Here is a 17,337-nt window from a genome sequence, read left to right as displayed (position 1 = left end):
GAGTCCAGACATAAAATCACAAATACTTTAAGTATTAAATCGATACTTAAGTATATTAAGAAGATTAAATCCCAGATATTTAAGTATTAAATCGATACTTAATTATTAAGGATTAATGTCTGGACTCTTAAAAAAATTGTGATAATATGTCCTTGGCATTAAATTAGTTGACATATTGTTAAATTATATAAATTTCATGAATAATTCATACTTCTATATACATGAATATATTAAATATAGATCAGGGCTTCTCTCTCTCATCTAATACATTAATACATCTATAAATAGACTAGTTTAAAATGACAAATACCTAATAAAATAATACATTAAAAAATGTATTTGTATATAGATCCGCAATTGAAAAAAAAAAATGTCAGAGAACCCTAACAGGTGGTGAAAAGCATTACAAGTTATTCAAGCATGTCATATTTTCTTGAATGGATCAGCAAGACTCAAAATGATTCTAAACAATGGCAAGCTTTCATGTCTCTTGGATCAGCGCCCACGCACAGTCACACACGCATCATACTCACAGCTATAATAGTAGTGGCGCCCTGGCAGAAATTCAAACCCCAGGGAGAAAGGGGTGAATCTTTGGATCTTCTCTGAGAAGCGCACCGAGCCGAACGGAGCAAAGGGGGTGTTGCATTCCCACCGCTTGATGGCCGCCGTCGTTTCCACGCAGCCCTGGAAAGCCGCCTCCTCCGTCAAGTAGAGGGCCAGCGTCTCTGGCTGCTTCTCGCCTAGCGTTTTCTTGCTGGGGTAGTACGGACAATAGAAATCCAGGTAGTCGTTCAGATTCACCTGGATGGACAGTTCCCCTGCTGTTAACCTAGAAGAAAAAGAAGACAAAAACGAGATTAGTGATAATGCAGCTGGCCATGATTTTGGAAGATTTAGAATTATGTGGTTCACTTTAATTCGAGTTCAAGTACAATTGTGGCAAAATGCCCAACACTATTTGGGTGCAATTAGCCAACAGAGCGAGTGTTCCAAAAATTTGCTAGCTGGCTAGATAGCTAGCTAGCTATCTGCAAAATTAAGTCCGTCTCTACTAGAATACGTTAAAATTAATAATCATAACGAATCAACTACCACTGACTCCACTCCAAAACACTGATGAAGGAACTTTAGCCAAACGCAACACTAAGCATCAAGGATTTCTTCATTTCAAATCCAACAGGTTTCATGCTCATGCTAAAGCTAATTGACACGACAAGGTCAAATGCTAATTACTAAAAGTAAAACGTTTTACCTAAAATTGGATTTCTCATAGTTCCCCAGTCTCATAGGCACAAAAATTACAAGTTTGCTATGATAAATTTAAACTTGGCAAGGTTATGTTTTTTTTTCACCCTCATGTACACACACCTTTCACAAAATAATCTGCAGCAAACTAGATAAAACTAGACACCTGCTTTTTTTTAACCCTTGGGCAGTATTTTGATTGTTTTTGGGTCATTTTCTTTTACATCCTTGCAGTATTTTAGGCAATTGTTGACCCACTCCTGATAGTATGATAACTGAGTTGTCATGCCATTTTGAACTTTGACATGGTGTCTTGGTATGGGTGAAATTTCAGCTCCCCTAGTGCCTTCTTTCACATCCTTGCATTTGATGTGAAATGATGAAAAGATACAAAAAAAATGGACAAAATACTGTGCAAGTTAAGTACTTTAGTACTTGTTTTTTTTGTGTGTGTGTAGGTATGATTCATGGAATCTAAAATGTATTGGCCCAGCAAAAGCTTGCTTAGAAGGGTTAAAATTATTCTCATAATTATTCTCATGTTGCTGTGCCTTTTGCACAATCTGCCTCACAGCATCTAAAAAATATGGTATCTCAACAGGGATGAACATGCTTTTTTTTCTTCTTAAATTTTCTCAAATTGCCACACTTTTCTTAAAGTATCCTACTGCTCAACAGTTGAGGCCGGCCTCACATATCAAAAAGGCATTTAACGAATGTTTCTGATTCAACCTAACAGCATGTGTCATCTGAAATCAGATTTTTTTTTTTTTTTTGAGAGAGAGAGATAATGCAATACTTTTCAAGATAATGTTGAGTGCGTGACAGAGAGCATACCCATCTGAATGTTAGCCTCCAAATGTTACGGATCGTGCGCGATGCAATCTAAAATCAATAGGGCTCTTGTGTTGGCACAGACCCATTATTCCTAAAAGTCTGATGGGAGACGAGTTGGAAATTGTGAGCGGTCAAGCGCTGGAAAGAAACGTGTAGCAATTTGAATCGCAGCCGGGGCTCCTTCCTCGCTCTTGTGCCGCATATCACTTAAAATCAATAGGGATTTTTGACTTTGGCATAGAGGAACGATCCCTCAAGTCTGCAAAGGGTCGGTTAAGAACTGGCACAATGGACTGAGGCTTTGCTGAGACACTTACACGGTGTAATAGGAGACTGAATGGAAAAAGAAAGCAATTAAGCAGATAAAGGGTATTCATGGTTTCCTAAATGCCTCGTGGAATGTTGCTACCTCCGGGTCAGGGATGATTTTTTTTTTCTTTTTTTTTTTTAAACATGAAACTGGCATGTTGGAAATCAATCTTTCAAAATGAGAAAAGTGTCAGAAAAGTGATGCTAAAACACGCATCAATGCTAATTAAGACCAGTGCGGAGTTTAAAGACAAGAAAAAAAACCTGTATTGCTTGCTTTCACCTGTACAGTGCAGATAAGCACAGACATGAACGTACGTGCAGACATGATTGGCATGCACGAGCACACCTTCCGTCGAGGTTGACTGGTTTTCGGGACAATAACAACCCGTGGACAAGACGGCATCATTAGAACAGAAGAGGTGCATAATGTAGAGTGTGGATTCCTGGCTTCCTGTCAGTATATTAAAGAGTTACCCGTGTATAATCTAACATAGACAGGAGCTGAGATTGAGGATAGAAGAAGCCGAGGGCATAATAAAGGCTGAGAGTGAAAAACACAAACGGGAAAAAACAAGAAATGGCAAAAGTCATGATGAGAGCCAATGAGAGGGATGAGGCAATGTGCTTGACACTCAAAGCCAGGACTGCTGGGGTTCTGAGTTAAGAAAAGAAAAAAAAACACAGTCCAAGTGTTGCAGCGGGTAGGATTCTTGTTAAGGTGCCAGCTGCCAAAAAAAAACAAAAAACACCCACACCCAAAGGTATCAGAGTTGTGGTAAAGCAAGTATAAACTCATTCTGTGGCACTTCACTCACTAAACATGCTAGCTTCATTCAATTCAATGCAAATGACAAAAGTGATGACGATTTTATAATTTTGGAAAACACATCACGAGAAGAGCGCAGATTGGCATGCGGAGGTGTTAACTCAACGTGTGGAACCTCACTCCCGACACTGAAAATATTAGTTTTATTCATGCAACTCAAAAAAGTGACCATTATCATACAACCTGCGAAGAACATTAGCATTGATGGGGATGCACAGATGTTGACTCAGACTGTGGTGTCTTCTTAGTTCCCCCCGAAAGTGATCAATTTTATTCTTTGAACGGAATCAAACAAAGCCATCATCTTGATTTAATGGAGCGACGTTCCGCACTTTGAGTCAACACGAGCATGCCCATTTACGTTCTCTCGTGGTGCGTCTTCATGGTTCCCCCAAAGTTGAACTATTTTGTCAGTCACATCAAATTCACCAAAGCGACTTGTATATTCCTGCAACTTTTTGTACTTTCGGGAGCGAGGGGTTTTGGAGCCACTGGGTATTGCCTCACCTCAAACAAAATAATATCTACAGCAACAGCATTTTTTTTTTTTTGGTAGCTCTGAGCACCAACATTCACCAACTTTCCTGTCCCGAAGTGTGAAGCATAAGCACTTTTCATTTGTAGTAATCCCGTGTGTGTAAACATTTAAAAAAGCTCTGATACTACAACACTGATACTACAACAACCAAACACCTTGCTTGGATGTAACTTTTAGCTGACTACAAATAATCTTCTGCTGACTGGTGAACTCAGAGCAGATACAGAGGATTTTTTTTATTTTTCAAACCCTGCTTTGCCCTCTGATACAAAGCTGTGTCAGTAAATCAGTTGATTTGCATGTGATTAACACCCATCCATCTATTTTCTTTGCCATTTGCGGATGAAGAAATTCTGGGGTGACCCTGGACTTTTTCACATGTCAATCTCGGTTCACATAGAGGCAGACAACTATTCAACCTCGCATTCACACCTCTACGAAATTTAGAGTCTGGACTTCACTGCTTTGAGGTAGACGTGTCCACCGCATGCAAAAATGCCTAAATGAATGCAACTACGTCTAATTAGGAAGGCAAGTAAGCATGAACCAACAGGTAAGAAAAAAAAAAACAAAATCAAAAGAAAGTTAAGCGTTTTAATTAGTGACCCCAGAGTGCAAACTAATAGACAGAAGGCGGAACTACCAAGTGGAAGACTTTAATTAGTCTTCTCTTTGCACACGAGGATGAAGAAAATAAATAAAACAGAGAGGGTCCGGATGCGGCTCATGAAGGGTCAGGTCTGTCAGTGGGAGCCTTTATAAAGGGGTGACAGAGCGGAGGAGAGGGGGAAAGGGGTTAGAGGAGTCAGCGAGGGGGAACCAGAGTGTGGAATGGAGCAAAGGAAGGCAAACAGAGCATCCATCACCGCTTTGTTAAACACATGCTCACCTCTCATGCATATCTTCTGAGGGCTGAATTCTCAATATATCATTGCATACTTTTTGAACGTGTGGAACTTTTGAGCCACAGCTACGTAGGTTAAATTAACACTGCACCAAAAAAAAAAAACTTCTTAAATGTCAATTCTTACTAAACTGTAATCCACACGATATGCATGCCAGTAATTACAGCGACAAACATGCTCTACCGGTGTCAAACTGTCAGCCATCTTCTCCCCCCTCGCCCTGAACTGGGCCTGGTAGGTTGGCGAACGCCCTAATTACACTCAGCTCCTACCTGCCAGGCAGCCAAGAGTGGTGACAGCACAGCGGCATCATGGGTGGAACCGCGTGTGCTTTGTTGACAGAGCGTCATCGTGAACATGTCCTCGCAATATTTTATATCCAAAGGAAACTGCAATTTCAAACACACATTTTCTGAGCTGCAAGTCATGATTATCTTAATAATCAATTATCCATTAATACTCTTTTTTTCAAATTTACACTTAAATGCATTAATGTGCAATGATTAATCAATTATTTAAAAAAAAAAACAATAATTATTGAGAGCAGTAGTTCTCATAAGAAGGTAGAAGTACCCTTGAGGTACATGTAGGAGGTAAGTAGGATTCGAACAGCGTTTTTGCAGGTATGACTAAATCTAATTTAATGCAGTGACAGGAAAAGTACATTTCTTTTTGAACTAGGAGCAAATTAATTGGAAGATGAAGTAACTCACTACAAAACTGTGTGATAACTGGCCCCTTTGCAGCATACTGAATGCCTTATTTTGTAAAGTTTTATTCTAAATGCGTAATTGAATGCAGTGACAAGAAAAGGTAGATTCCTTTTCGAATTAGGAGCAAATTAAATGGAAGATGAAGCAACTCACTGCAAAATTGTGTGATAACGGACTTATTTGCAACACATTGGATGCCTTATTTTGGAAAGTTTTATTCTAAATGCGTAATTTTCCGGCAGACATGCCAGGAATGAAACAGGTAAATTTCGCTATTGACTCTCCAAAGTTGCTGAATAAAATACACCTAGAATTACGACCACAAAATTAGTTCCGAAATTTAACAAGTCAGCGATTGATTGTATTGCTCTTTGTTTGAAGTTTTCTTTGGTCATCCAAAAATCATTAGCGCTTGGTTAAAAAAAATAATTCATAGAGGGTAAATTGTTGATAAAAAAGTAAACTCCTGGTTTAGAGACCGAAAATTGTCCAAATCCACGGAATTTTAGACTCTCAGGAGTAAATATTCTCGGATTTATTTAGTCCTTTATGGAAGCAGATTGATTACAATTGTGTTAAATCTAAATAAGATGTTTACAAGCATCTCCTTTTACTCTGGAAAACAAACAGACATTAAAAATCAAATCCGTGTCTTGGGGAAGAAAATAAAAAAGGACCTGTGATCTGTGGCAGAATCAAAAGCATGTTTTAAAAAAAGAAATTGATCAATCGATTACTAAGATGCACTTTTTAAATGATGTTTACTGGTCTGTAACTTGTCTAAAAACAGCCTAATTATATTGATCATTTTATTCTAAACTAATAGCGCAATATCTTAGTTTGGATCAATGGAATGAAAAGCAGACTGATCAAACGCATGCAGAGTCCTACAATTCTAGTTTTAGGATTTTTTTTTTCTTTCTCCTAAGTATGGTCATGTGACTTTTGCAAGCTGTAGGGGCCAAGTGGAGCATCACAGGTACGCTCTCAACGTGTGTCAGCGTTACTATGCGAACACACAGCGGCGGTAGCGCCTAGCGTGCGCACACCATTCTAATGATGTGCAGAGGTTCCACTGTGGCAGAGACCTTTGATCCTTTAATATGAGAGAATAATTAAAGGCGCAACAATCCCACAGCACGGAGTCAGGAATACAGAACAGATAGTCAAACGCATCATCCCCATCACGCATACTGAACACCAGCCGACCGCCATAAACACGCGGGCTAAAAATATTGCGCGGTGGAAATGTGTGATTCCCCTTGAAAAAGCTGCTTTTCGTGCATATGTGCTAAAGTTAAAGATTGTGCGGGGACGGTGGGAGGAGCAGAAGACTCGGTGGCGCCGTGGTCAAACACGGCGGGAGGGGGAGGGACTGACTAACTCTGGTTTAACTCTGCGGACTGGATTCACTGTGGTCACCGGACCTCGGCCGAGGCCTCGCTTAACTTCGGCGAACGCCAAAATTAACTACGTAGCGTGAGTACAGTGGTGCATTGAGGTAAAAGCTACCTAGGTAAAAACATTCAAATGTGTGCGTTGTATGGGGGTAAACTTATCAGCTGTTTTTTGGCAGATGGTAACATTTTAAAATGAAAAAAAAAGAGGATGATTGAGATTCACACTCAAACTAAACGATAAACAAAGAGGTCTAGACTCAGAACATTCTATTTCGACTCCATTTTTCAACAAGTTCTAATCAGCAATAATTCGAAGCAATCAAATTATTCTAACCGTCCTCCGTCCTAATCATCTTGGGTCTGATTGGTAGCAACGTAAATGAACGGCTCCCTCCGGTTACCGATTTTTCAACATCTAAATCTTTCATTAGTGAGATGTGAAATGACCTTGGGAACTTTGAACAACAGACAATTCAAACTCAAATGTAATCATAACAACGTCTTTAAGATAAGAACATGAGCAAAGACAGCATTTTTTGGACAATCAAATTAAGAGTCAATTAATTCTGAAACTCTCTCTGGAGGCTTGGAAACGCGTCAAGGTCAAAGTCAAAGCTAATAATCATCATATCATTTTAGGGAAAAGTGAAGCCGGTCCCTCCAATTCATCCGCAGGATACTCTAAACAAATAAGGGGAAGACATTAAGCAGGTTACTATTTCATACTGCACAATCCTAAAGAGGGCGTTGCCACGAAAACACATGAAAAGCTAAACAACAAACCAGAGTTGGGTTTTTTTTTGTGACACACCAAAAACGCACACTCTGAGCGGCCATGCTACAGCCCCAAAAAATCCATAACGTCAAAATGATTTAGGTAGAGTTTTTTGAGCAACCTCAAAAATGCAAGTTTGACACTAATTTTAGTACGCGGGCCTCTTCTTGGATGTCGGACGGGAGAAAAAGTCAAAAAAGGGAAACCTGCATTCCTGCATGTTCCACAGGATTTCCTTCATCGGAATAACAACTGTTGCAAAATACGAGGAGCGTCCTGCTCCATTTCTTTTGGAGCGTTTCTGTACAGTCGCCATGTAAATGCAAGTAGAATCAGGTCAACCCCGCCCCCTTCGCCTCTTATCAGCTGTGCACCCCCACACTGAGCCTTCGCCGAGCCCAAACACCAGTGTTGTGTCTAACCTGGTGCTTACGCCCCTCGACGCGCACAAACAAGAAACCCCCCTCGACCATCTGGGGACCCCCTGCCGTCCAACCGCCTGCAAAGCTGGACGAAAAATCTCTTGGTGTAACACCCCCCCCGTACGCACACACGCGCGCCATCATAAGATTCTTAGCTTCAGCCAGTAAGACACAAAGCACACCAATGTACAAAGTGTTTCCTGTTTTTTTATTCCGACACTACTCAGTGTGTACTTTCCACCAAGGCTGTTAGGAAGTGCATTTACAGCAGTTTCCTGGAAACCAAAAAGTCGGAAAGACCAGTCATTCGACCGGGAAAGTGAGTTGAAGGTCGTCGTTGGCAATGCTTCGACAAAACTGTGCTCAAGGAAAGAAAATTAGACGTGTTTTCTAGTTGGGAAAAGTCAAAAACAAATTTTTCTTTACACTAATGTTCTATGTAGCCTAAACGCGCCATTCTGATCAATTCTGTCACCTGAAAATGACATCATAGTTGCGCAAGGCTACGCTGACCAATCACAGCTCAGCTTGCATGTGTCACATTACCGAGATCAGAAAACAGTTTAAGTGATTGGTTGTTAATTGCGCTTTGGGCGTCTGTGATGTCATTTTCAGGTAACAGTCAGTGAAAAAATGGCCGCCCCCTGAGATGGATAAAGCCAGATTTTGATGGTTAAGTCAGATCCACAAACGCTATATCAAATCACGATGTTATGTAAATTGTTATGTAAAGAAATCTGTTGACTTCCCCTGTTAAAACAGATTAGGACTACAATTAATAATATATATTAATCTTTATATTTTTTTATCAACTGATATGATATATATTGGATTAAAAATGCATTAATTTCCTTTCATTCATAACAGTCATTTTAAATGGACAGGGCAGAAAATGCAAAAAAACAAAATAACATAATTAAGTTAAGCATGTTGGATGCAATTAGCAAACACTTTTGATCATTGCTTTCAAACGTTGAAGAAATTGTTTAATTTTAACGTAACAAAAAGATAAGCCCGCTTTCATGGAGGACTACAGAAACTGAGAGAGCAGAGCATATTTTAAGTTGAGAAGCTTAAATTACAAAAAAGTATTATTAACCATTAACAAAATAATGAAAATAGGTTCCTTTTTTTGACTAATTGTTGCACCTCTAAAATTGAAAAAAAAACAAAAAAACAAAACATTGCTATTATGGGAAAGTAATATACTAAAAATAGTAAAACAATATGCAGAATTTTATTGTGATACACTTAGTTTCATAATTTGCTATTGTACACTTTACATTAGAAATTTAAATTATAACCCAGCTCATCTTTTATTAAAAGATTACAACAACAAAAACACCGTACACCCTAGATAAAAACAAAAACAAAACATTTACTTGTATTTATTAAAAAAAATATATTAATCTACACAATTTAACACGATTGTGAACTAATCTTTTCTTTCAAGCAGATGAGGATCTGCCAAAATGCTGTAGTATAGCGCCTACTACTGCAGAGGAGGACATACAGTACTCGGATGTCAGAATTTATTTGCATGATGTATCGGCAAACGTCATAAGCAGTTATAGTCCACTTTATCAACCATTTTCAGCAGTAAAAAGTGAATATTTCATCCATAATTCATTTGATAATTAAATTACGTCTCACTTGTTGGTCATGTGACGTTCCCAAGCTAATTACCTGAGCCTTCAACACACGTTACATCATTTTCAGTCGACAGCAAGTGGCAAAATTTGTTTTGAAAAGGATTAGTTGTACATAAAAATAATTTAGTCAAACTAATTATGGATAAAATAATAACTTAACTGCTGAAAAAAGTCTAAACAAATGGGTTAGCCCTTTTAAAAAAAAGCTGGTATTACCAATGACTTAAAAAATAATAATAATAATCGCTGAGGCCGAATGGTGATACTGTTGTTATCATAGGAAGCATCATCTTGTGTCATGGAGGACTACCCCAAATATACCAAAATGTCATTTGTCAAATATCATTTTAGTACGCGTATGGTGCCGTGGAGTTATTTCAAGCTCAAAAGAAGATCTTATTTTCTGCCTGTTGTCCATTCTCTGCTACTCAGCAGCATATCAGAAGTGAGGAAAATGTCATATTCCGACTTGCCATCAGTATCAAAACCAGCCCATCAGGAGCATTTTGATACGGCTACAGGTGTCCACAAACCACAAGAACCATTCTTCACTGAGTGTGTGTATGTGTGTGTGTGGTCAGGCCTAATCTCACTTTTCTCCACTCGCATGAAGATTTTACCCACTCTGTGATGTAAATGGGCTCGAGACAAGGCTGGCAGTCTTTCAATTGTTTCTATTTTCACAGTTTGACCGCGGCATTGTGAGATGCGCTGCCCGCGTGACCTCCGCTAGCAATAACTGCCGAGCTATTTCACGTCCAATAAAAGAAACAAACAAACAAACAAAAGTTCTAAAAAAGCTGGGGACATGCACAGGCAAAAGCTCGGCAGGGGTGGCGGGGGTTAAATAAAGTCAGATGTCCTGTTTCTGGGACAACAGCCAATCAAGAGCTGGGATCAGGGGCAAAACGAAGCTCCGCCCATCCACCTTACTCGCCATCCAACTTTTTCTTTGCCTTTGCACAATCCTCAGAAAGCCCAAAGCAATAAAGTACCTGTGCTACAAATTTCTCAGGCTTGTACACGCCCAAGCAGACAAGTCGCAACAAATTGAACAACGTGTAAACATATGCTTTAATCTCCATCATTTAAGATGACAAGGAACCAATGTCATAGCCAAATTATTATGCAGAGAATTAGGCAAAAACACAAAACACAATTCTGCTTCTTATAGTCAGGTTTGAGGCATCCATTATGGCTCAAGTACTTACAATGTCATTAATTTGTCAGGACTCCAGTTGATAGTGCAGAATCCATTCATCTAATCTTCAAGTAATTGAGGACAAATTGAGTGTGCTTGAGTAATTATAGTTGAGTAATTATTGCAAAGTTAATATAAAACATAAAAATGACAAGCACAAATCCACCAGGCAAAATGGAAATAGGAGTTCAGAACATTCAGCGCAAGGAATACTACGATTCATTGCATTTAAACAGAAAAGGGACAAATTCAGTCCAAAGTCAATACCTTGAATTTTCCATTGGAAAAATATTAAACTTTAGCTTGTGTGAGAACCACGGATTTTTAATTATCAAGTCAACGTGAACATAAGTGATTGTTGATTAGGCATGTGCTGATAAAGTCTGACAATGTGAAACCATAAGTAAGAATATCAGGGTATCTTGGTATTAAAATTACGGCTCCATTCTTTCATCCGTTTGAACACAATCTAATGTATTATTCTTGAATTTTTGGGACATTAAGAAATGTGTACCATATTTAGTTCAAAATAAATAAATACATTAATTCTTTTTGTTCTTTAACTCTTTCAGTGCCATTGACAATAATTCTCATTTTTTAAAATAGGAATAAAATTAATAACTAATACAATTCTTGTCAAATGTTTTTTTTTTTTAATGGAGGGCAGCTGACACCCCTGACTAGTCCTTATCTAATATTAAGCCTGTTGAGCATTGTAGTGATAACTGTGACCATTAGATGGCAGTGTTGTAATTCATACTACACATACATTACATACTTGTAATTCTAAGTAAGGAATTGAAATCATTCCTTCATATGAGACCACCCATGTTTACGTTGACATTGCACACAATATTCTGTCGGCCTTGAAGGACGAGTGAAAATGCTAAATATGCTGGCACTCTAGAAGTTGCCTTTTCTGATAACGCTTGGCACTGAAAGAGTTAATTGTTCTTTGCAACTCATAGTGCCCTGTCACTGGTAAGGTATTTTTTAAGACAAAAACCTCATCCTTATCCTTCGTGCATGCAGTGATGAAAACAAAAACCGTCATTGCCATCTAACTATCTTCAAAGAAGTGGCTTATTGAGTCAACTCTCCAAACACTATTTATATCGGATCACTGGTCCTAATATTGTTGCACTGCACTGCATTCTTGCAAATGTCCAGTGAGGCACACTAGACCTTAAAACAAATCCTCTAAGATAATGATTTATGTTCAATATAACTGCATGTTATCACTTGTAAACCTAAGAACTCTACAGAACACATTTTGTGTACTAACATGAGCATATATATGTTTTTGGTAAAAATATATGCACTTTTTGAAGTCGCATTCCGAGAGCCATCTTATAGATCCAAAAAGCAATGCATGCTCATTGTCCTGACTTGATTTTGAACCCTCTAAACCCCATTTTAAAGGGGCCCCCAATTAATGTGACAGCTTTTTATGTTAATCTGTCTACATGCCAATCTATAGATCAGTTGAAAAAAAAAACGTCATTTAATCGCTGATTTTTGGCCAATGTCGTAAGGGTTACGATAGGTTGATTAAATTGGCCGATGTCGTCAGTCTTTCAACGGGGTCCCGTCTCAGTCAAGTATGTGAGGAACACGTTAGCATCGACACTAAACAGATGCGTCGCACATTAGAGTAAAAAGGATTCGACCAATGCAAACAAGGCAAAAAGCAGACAAATCTGACTTGTCTTTGAGAAGTCCCTAAAGTAGGTCAAACGTCTGATAACAGACCCTTTAACATTCTCCTGCCTTATTTTTGTTTTTATCTGCAGGACTTGAAGGACAAAGCAGGAAACAATAAAACCAACATATCCTTCTCATTTGCTTTTTGTAGGAATGAAGCAGATCCCAAATTGGCAACCGGAGACACTGACAGTCTACTGATTATTTTGGCGAAAATGGAGAAGACATCATCTAAATCCAAACATCACAACACTAGGAAATCAAGTGTGTCTTGGTCTTCATGAAGGCGCGCAAGGCGGGTAGAGAAACTGCAGCAATATGCTGAAACATGTTTCCGCGCAACATGGGCTCAAATTCCTCAAATTCCGCATAGCCTATGCAAAAGCATCACTGCTCTCCAGCTGCGAAACACATCCATCAGAAAATGAAAAACTTGTCATCGGCGCTTTCAGACTATGCTGGAACACTATTTTTGTAATAAGATGCCTTGTCAGAAATCAATAAAGGACTACATAAGAAATATGCTTCACAATTTCACTTATAGTTGAGCGATTCCGATTTAGAGGACTGGCAGCTGCCGGTCCAGACATGTCAAGGAAATGTGCCTTAATAGAAGCAACCATTCTGAATTATTTAGACTGAGGCAAGGAGATGATGGAGAGAGAGACCACTGGGCACATGAGTCAATAAAAAGCTTCGACACTTTCCAGTTCCTCTGACTCGCGCTGAATGGGTGTCCATACAAAACTGTAATATAATAAATTACTAGTAACTATCATTCAAAGTTATTAGCTTACAATTACCTGTATTACAATGCGACTGTCTCTGCCTAACGTTTGAGTTATTTGCACAAAAAAACAGGGAATTTTAAAATATGAGTCTCAATTATTTAATATACACTATAAAATGTTGTACTAAAGTGTATTTGAAAAGGAGTGTATGGCTAAAAATCACACAAACAACTTTTATTTCTGTCGTGGGAAGAATTGGGAATGCTGTACATTCTATTCCAAATCACAAAAGAAATAAACTAACATCAGATGTGCTTTTCCGTTAGAAAAAGTAAAGGAATATTAGAAAATGGGATTTCTGTCTTTTTTCTGTATACTAAATAGGGCCATCAAAGTTAAAGGGTTAACTTTGGAGATTTAAAATTGCAGCAGCTGAACGATGCTAAATTTGCTACAAAACCAGACAAAGATGGATGTTAATGTCATATTACTTTAAGTTGGAAATTGGAAAAATGCAAAATGTATGCACTTTGAAAAGCCAAGTACAAATATCACATTAATTGTACATATTTTAAGCAAATCTATGAGAGAAGTCTTTGAAACAAAATATATTTGATTTTATGTTAATTCCAAGATTTTACTCAATATTTAATTTACACTCTTTATAAATATACTTGGTGAAAAAATGTGATTTACCATTATGAAGTTTTTCAAAAATAAAATCGTTTGACAGCACTGGCAATGACACCATAAATAAAATATACAAACCTATCCCGTATGTTTTGGCGATTTCTGTCCCTGAGTACGTGTTCAAATGATGTTTCTCCATTGAATAAAATGAAAATGTTTGGAAAAAAAAAACAGTATGCAGAGGGACAAAGTGAAATTAATTTGAGTATTTCAACAAGAAGTGGCAATCGCTATCTTGAATTTCGTATTTTCTCTCATCCAAAAGTCAGCTGAATCCAACTCATATCTCAGAAAACATCTAGGTCAGGTTACTGGTGTCTCAAGGCACCACTGTACTAAAACAAATGTAGCCCATTTGACCTGCTTATCTACGTAGACTACATTCCTCAAATTCCTTGTTCCATCTAGATCTAAATCTGTTCCATCTCGGTAGAGCTGCTATTAATATTGACATTCTTTGTCTGATGATGTATCAACATCCATCCATCTGTCCATTTTTTAATAGTCAGGGGTATCCAAACCTTTTCCTCTGAGGACCACATACATAAACAGATGCGAGGGCCACACTATTTATTATTATTACTTTTTTAAACAGGGGAAAATTGAAATATTGCAAGCAATTTTAAAGTAGTCATAGATAATGAAGTAGTCATTTAACGTTCGCTCATCATGGTATTTTTTTTTTTTTTTTAAACCTTTCCACAGTAAAATATATGTAAATTTGGTTTTTGGTTAAAGGTGATGAGGCAAATAATATACCGGTATATATATATATATATATATATATATATATATATATATATATATATTTTTTTTTTTTTTTTTTTTTTTCCACACTAATGGTGTGGAAAAACACTCTTTCAGTGCCATGGATGACAATTGTCGTCTTTTAAAAACAGTTGTAAGAATAATAAATGATAAAATTCTCAGAAAATACGTTTTTTACGGAAGGAAGCTGACACCCTTGACTAATGCTTACCTAATATAAGCCAATTGAGCACTGTAGTGATAACTGTGACCACTAGGTGGCAGTGTTTCCATAAATACAAGACAGATATTACATGCATTTCAAAGTAAGGAACGGAAATCAATCTTTCATACGATACCACCCATATTTTGATAAAGATAGCACACAATATTTTGTTGCCCTTGAAAGACGAGTGAAAATGCTAAATATACTGACCTTCTAGAAATTTCCTTTTGCGACAACGCTTGTCACTAAAAGAGTTGAAATAGTGTTATTTAGAATATATCACAAACCTCAAAAACGTGGATTGTGGACTACAACTGGCCTGCGGTCGGAAATTTGGACCCTTCTGGTCTAAATCGTGTTCCTGGTATATCTAACTGCGGTCTTAAAGTAGATTACTCCCACCTACCGAAACAGACCCTTCACACCATCATGGCCTGCATGAAAGTCAGACAATCCTAACTTTCAGGACGGACATGTGGGGCGGCTTCTTAAACAGAAAGAGAAACCAAAGCCACAGACGGAGAAGTAACACATGCTGAAAATGTAATCGCAGATCATTTCAAAGTCAGTGTCTGCTCACCGCAAGTTCAAAATGCACTGTAATGGTTCCTATATGACCAGAATGTATTTATTGTCTTCACTTTCATCGACGTTCACCTCTCCATTGCCTCGTCTTCCACTTTTGCGCCAAGCCCGCCCCCTCCCACTCCTCAGTCTCCGTGTTTATCTAAGCACTTTCACGGTCACTGCTCTGGAATCCCAAGAGCCCAAACTGGCCCTCAACCCTCCTTCCCTTCCTCCTTCGCAGCCGTTGCACACTTCTTCCCGCGTCTCCATCTTTTGCCGTCACAAGTCTTAGGCGTCATAGCGGAGCGCACGTTCCGGGTGGCGAAGGTCGCCCGGATTGCACCCTGGAGGCACTCAGCTTTGTCCTGTTCTAGTCACGCACAGCTGCCCACCGCGCCCCCGCGACTCCCCAAGACGTATCTATGGGAGATTTGATGCCACGTAGTAACAAATAATTTGTTGGCAACATTTAGGATGGTTTAAAGAAACATTTTGCAAAGAAAAATAATCTGGATTGACTTCATATTTCAATGATTTAAATGAACACTTTGAGCATAGTTGATGTGGAAGGATATGAATGGAAACCCTACTGAGGAGCACTTTCAATGTCATTTAATATCAATACTTTTTTTTTTTAATGGGAATAGGTGGATAAAAAGTTTGGGAAAAGGAATAATACACAAGAACGACTGACCAAATGTTCTCTTTTGTAAAAGATATGCATTTTATTGTAATTTTTGAAGTATTTTCAACTTATAATAATAATGACGGTTGAGCATAACACACATTTCTTAAATTACATTACTTCATAGTTTGCTTATTATGACCTTTATGTTGCGACTGTGAAGAAGAAGCTATTTGCCTTCAGGGCTCAAGTTAAATATTAGATTTTACATTCCTATGAAAAGCTACAGAGCTCTCTTGAAAATGTCATTGGATTTTTTTACATATTTTATAGTGTGCCACAATTTGAGCAGGCTTAGTATTCAGTATATTACGTATACATACCATAATACTATCTCGGCCTATATACTGTATGCACTTGCTCTATTTTGATGAAATAGAGTAGCCCACATAAGATGTGGTTATTCCTACTTAAGCTTTCAGTAAAGAATAATAATTTAAAAAAAAGACTAGTTTTTAGTAAACAAAACCAATAAAATATGAGTAATTTTTAACCCCCATAATTTTTTAAAACAATTCTTTCATCTCAAACCCAGATTGAAAACGTGGACAAAAAAAATAAATAAATAAAAAAACAATAAAAATATCAGGACACTTACAGAATTCCTAGAAAATGCCTCAATGGTTTACATTCATTTATTTTTGTTTCTCATGTGTCCCTCAACAAATCTAGTGCATGCACATGGGACACACTTGCTCGCCTACCATGCTATAACTACAACCTTTCCTATTTTTTGTATTGTTTAATACTACTCCGGAGCACAGTTAATTGATTTTACACATCTTTAACTTCAGTTTCAAGTTCACCTTAGTGTGCTCTGCTTTGACTCCCATCTCCATGTCTGCCTCTTTGGTTTATTCATGGTAATTGTAGAACTTTTATCATATTATGGCATGATTATGAATAACAACAAAAGTTCATTTGAAAATTGATCATATTAAGTCTATGATTTAAAAGAACAGATGTTTTAAAATGCCATCATGGTTTCTATATGAATACCAAGCTTTAATCACTAAAATTGATATCACGGCTGATTATTAAGATAATAAAACTATAAATAAAGATGCAAAACAATGGCAAAACATTGCATTTTCACTGCAAATTGTGGAGCGGTCCTAGCTGGTAGGACCTCGACAATAGGTGAACCGGTGTCACCAT

General features: G+C 37.9%; 1 protein-coding gene across 3 annotated transcripts in view; it reads right to left on the bottom strand.

Annotated features, from left to right (window-relative positions):
- The window catches only part of LOC148426492 (ephrin-A4-like), a 57,590-nt gene that overhangs the window by 27,731 nt on the left and 12,522 nt on the right, over nucleotides 1-17,337 (bottom strand). For all 3 annotated transcript variants that reach the window (XM_088410837.1, XM_088410834.1, XM_088410835.1), the window contains exon 2: nucleotides 534-832. In XM_088410837.1, the coding sequence (XP_088266963.1) occupies nucleotides 534-832 (299 nt within the window). The remainder of the gene's footprint in view (nucleotides 1-533; nucleotides 833-17,337) is intronic.

Source organism: Hippichthys cyanospilos, chromosome 3 (genome assembly GCF_059441005.1).
Source record: "Hippichthys cyanospilos isolate Australia breed blue-spotted pipefish chromosome 3, RoL_Hcya_1.0, whole genome shotgun sequence".
Taxonomy (NCBI): domain Eukaryota; kingdom Metazoa; phylum Chordata; class Actinopteri; order Syngnathiformes; family Syngnathidae; genus Hippichthys; species Hippichthys cyanospilos.
The sequence above is the reverse complement of the archived record's forward strand: the minus strand, read 5'-3'. Positions and strand labels throughout refer to the sequence as shown.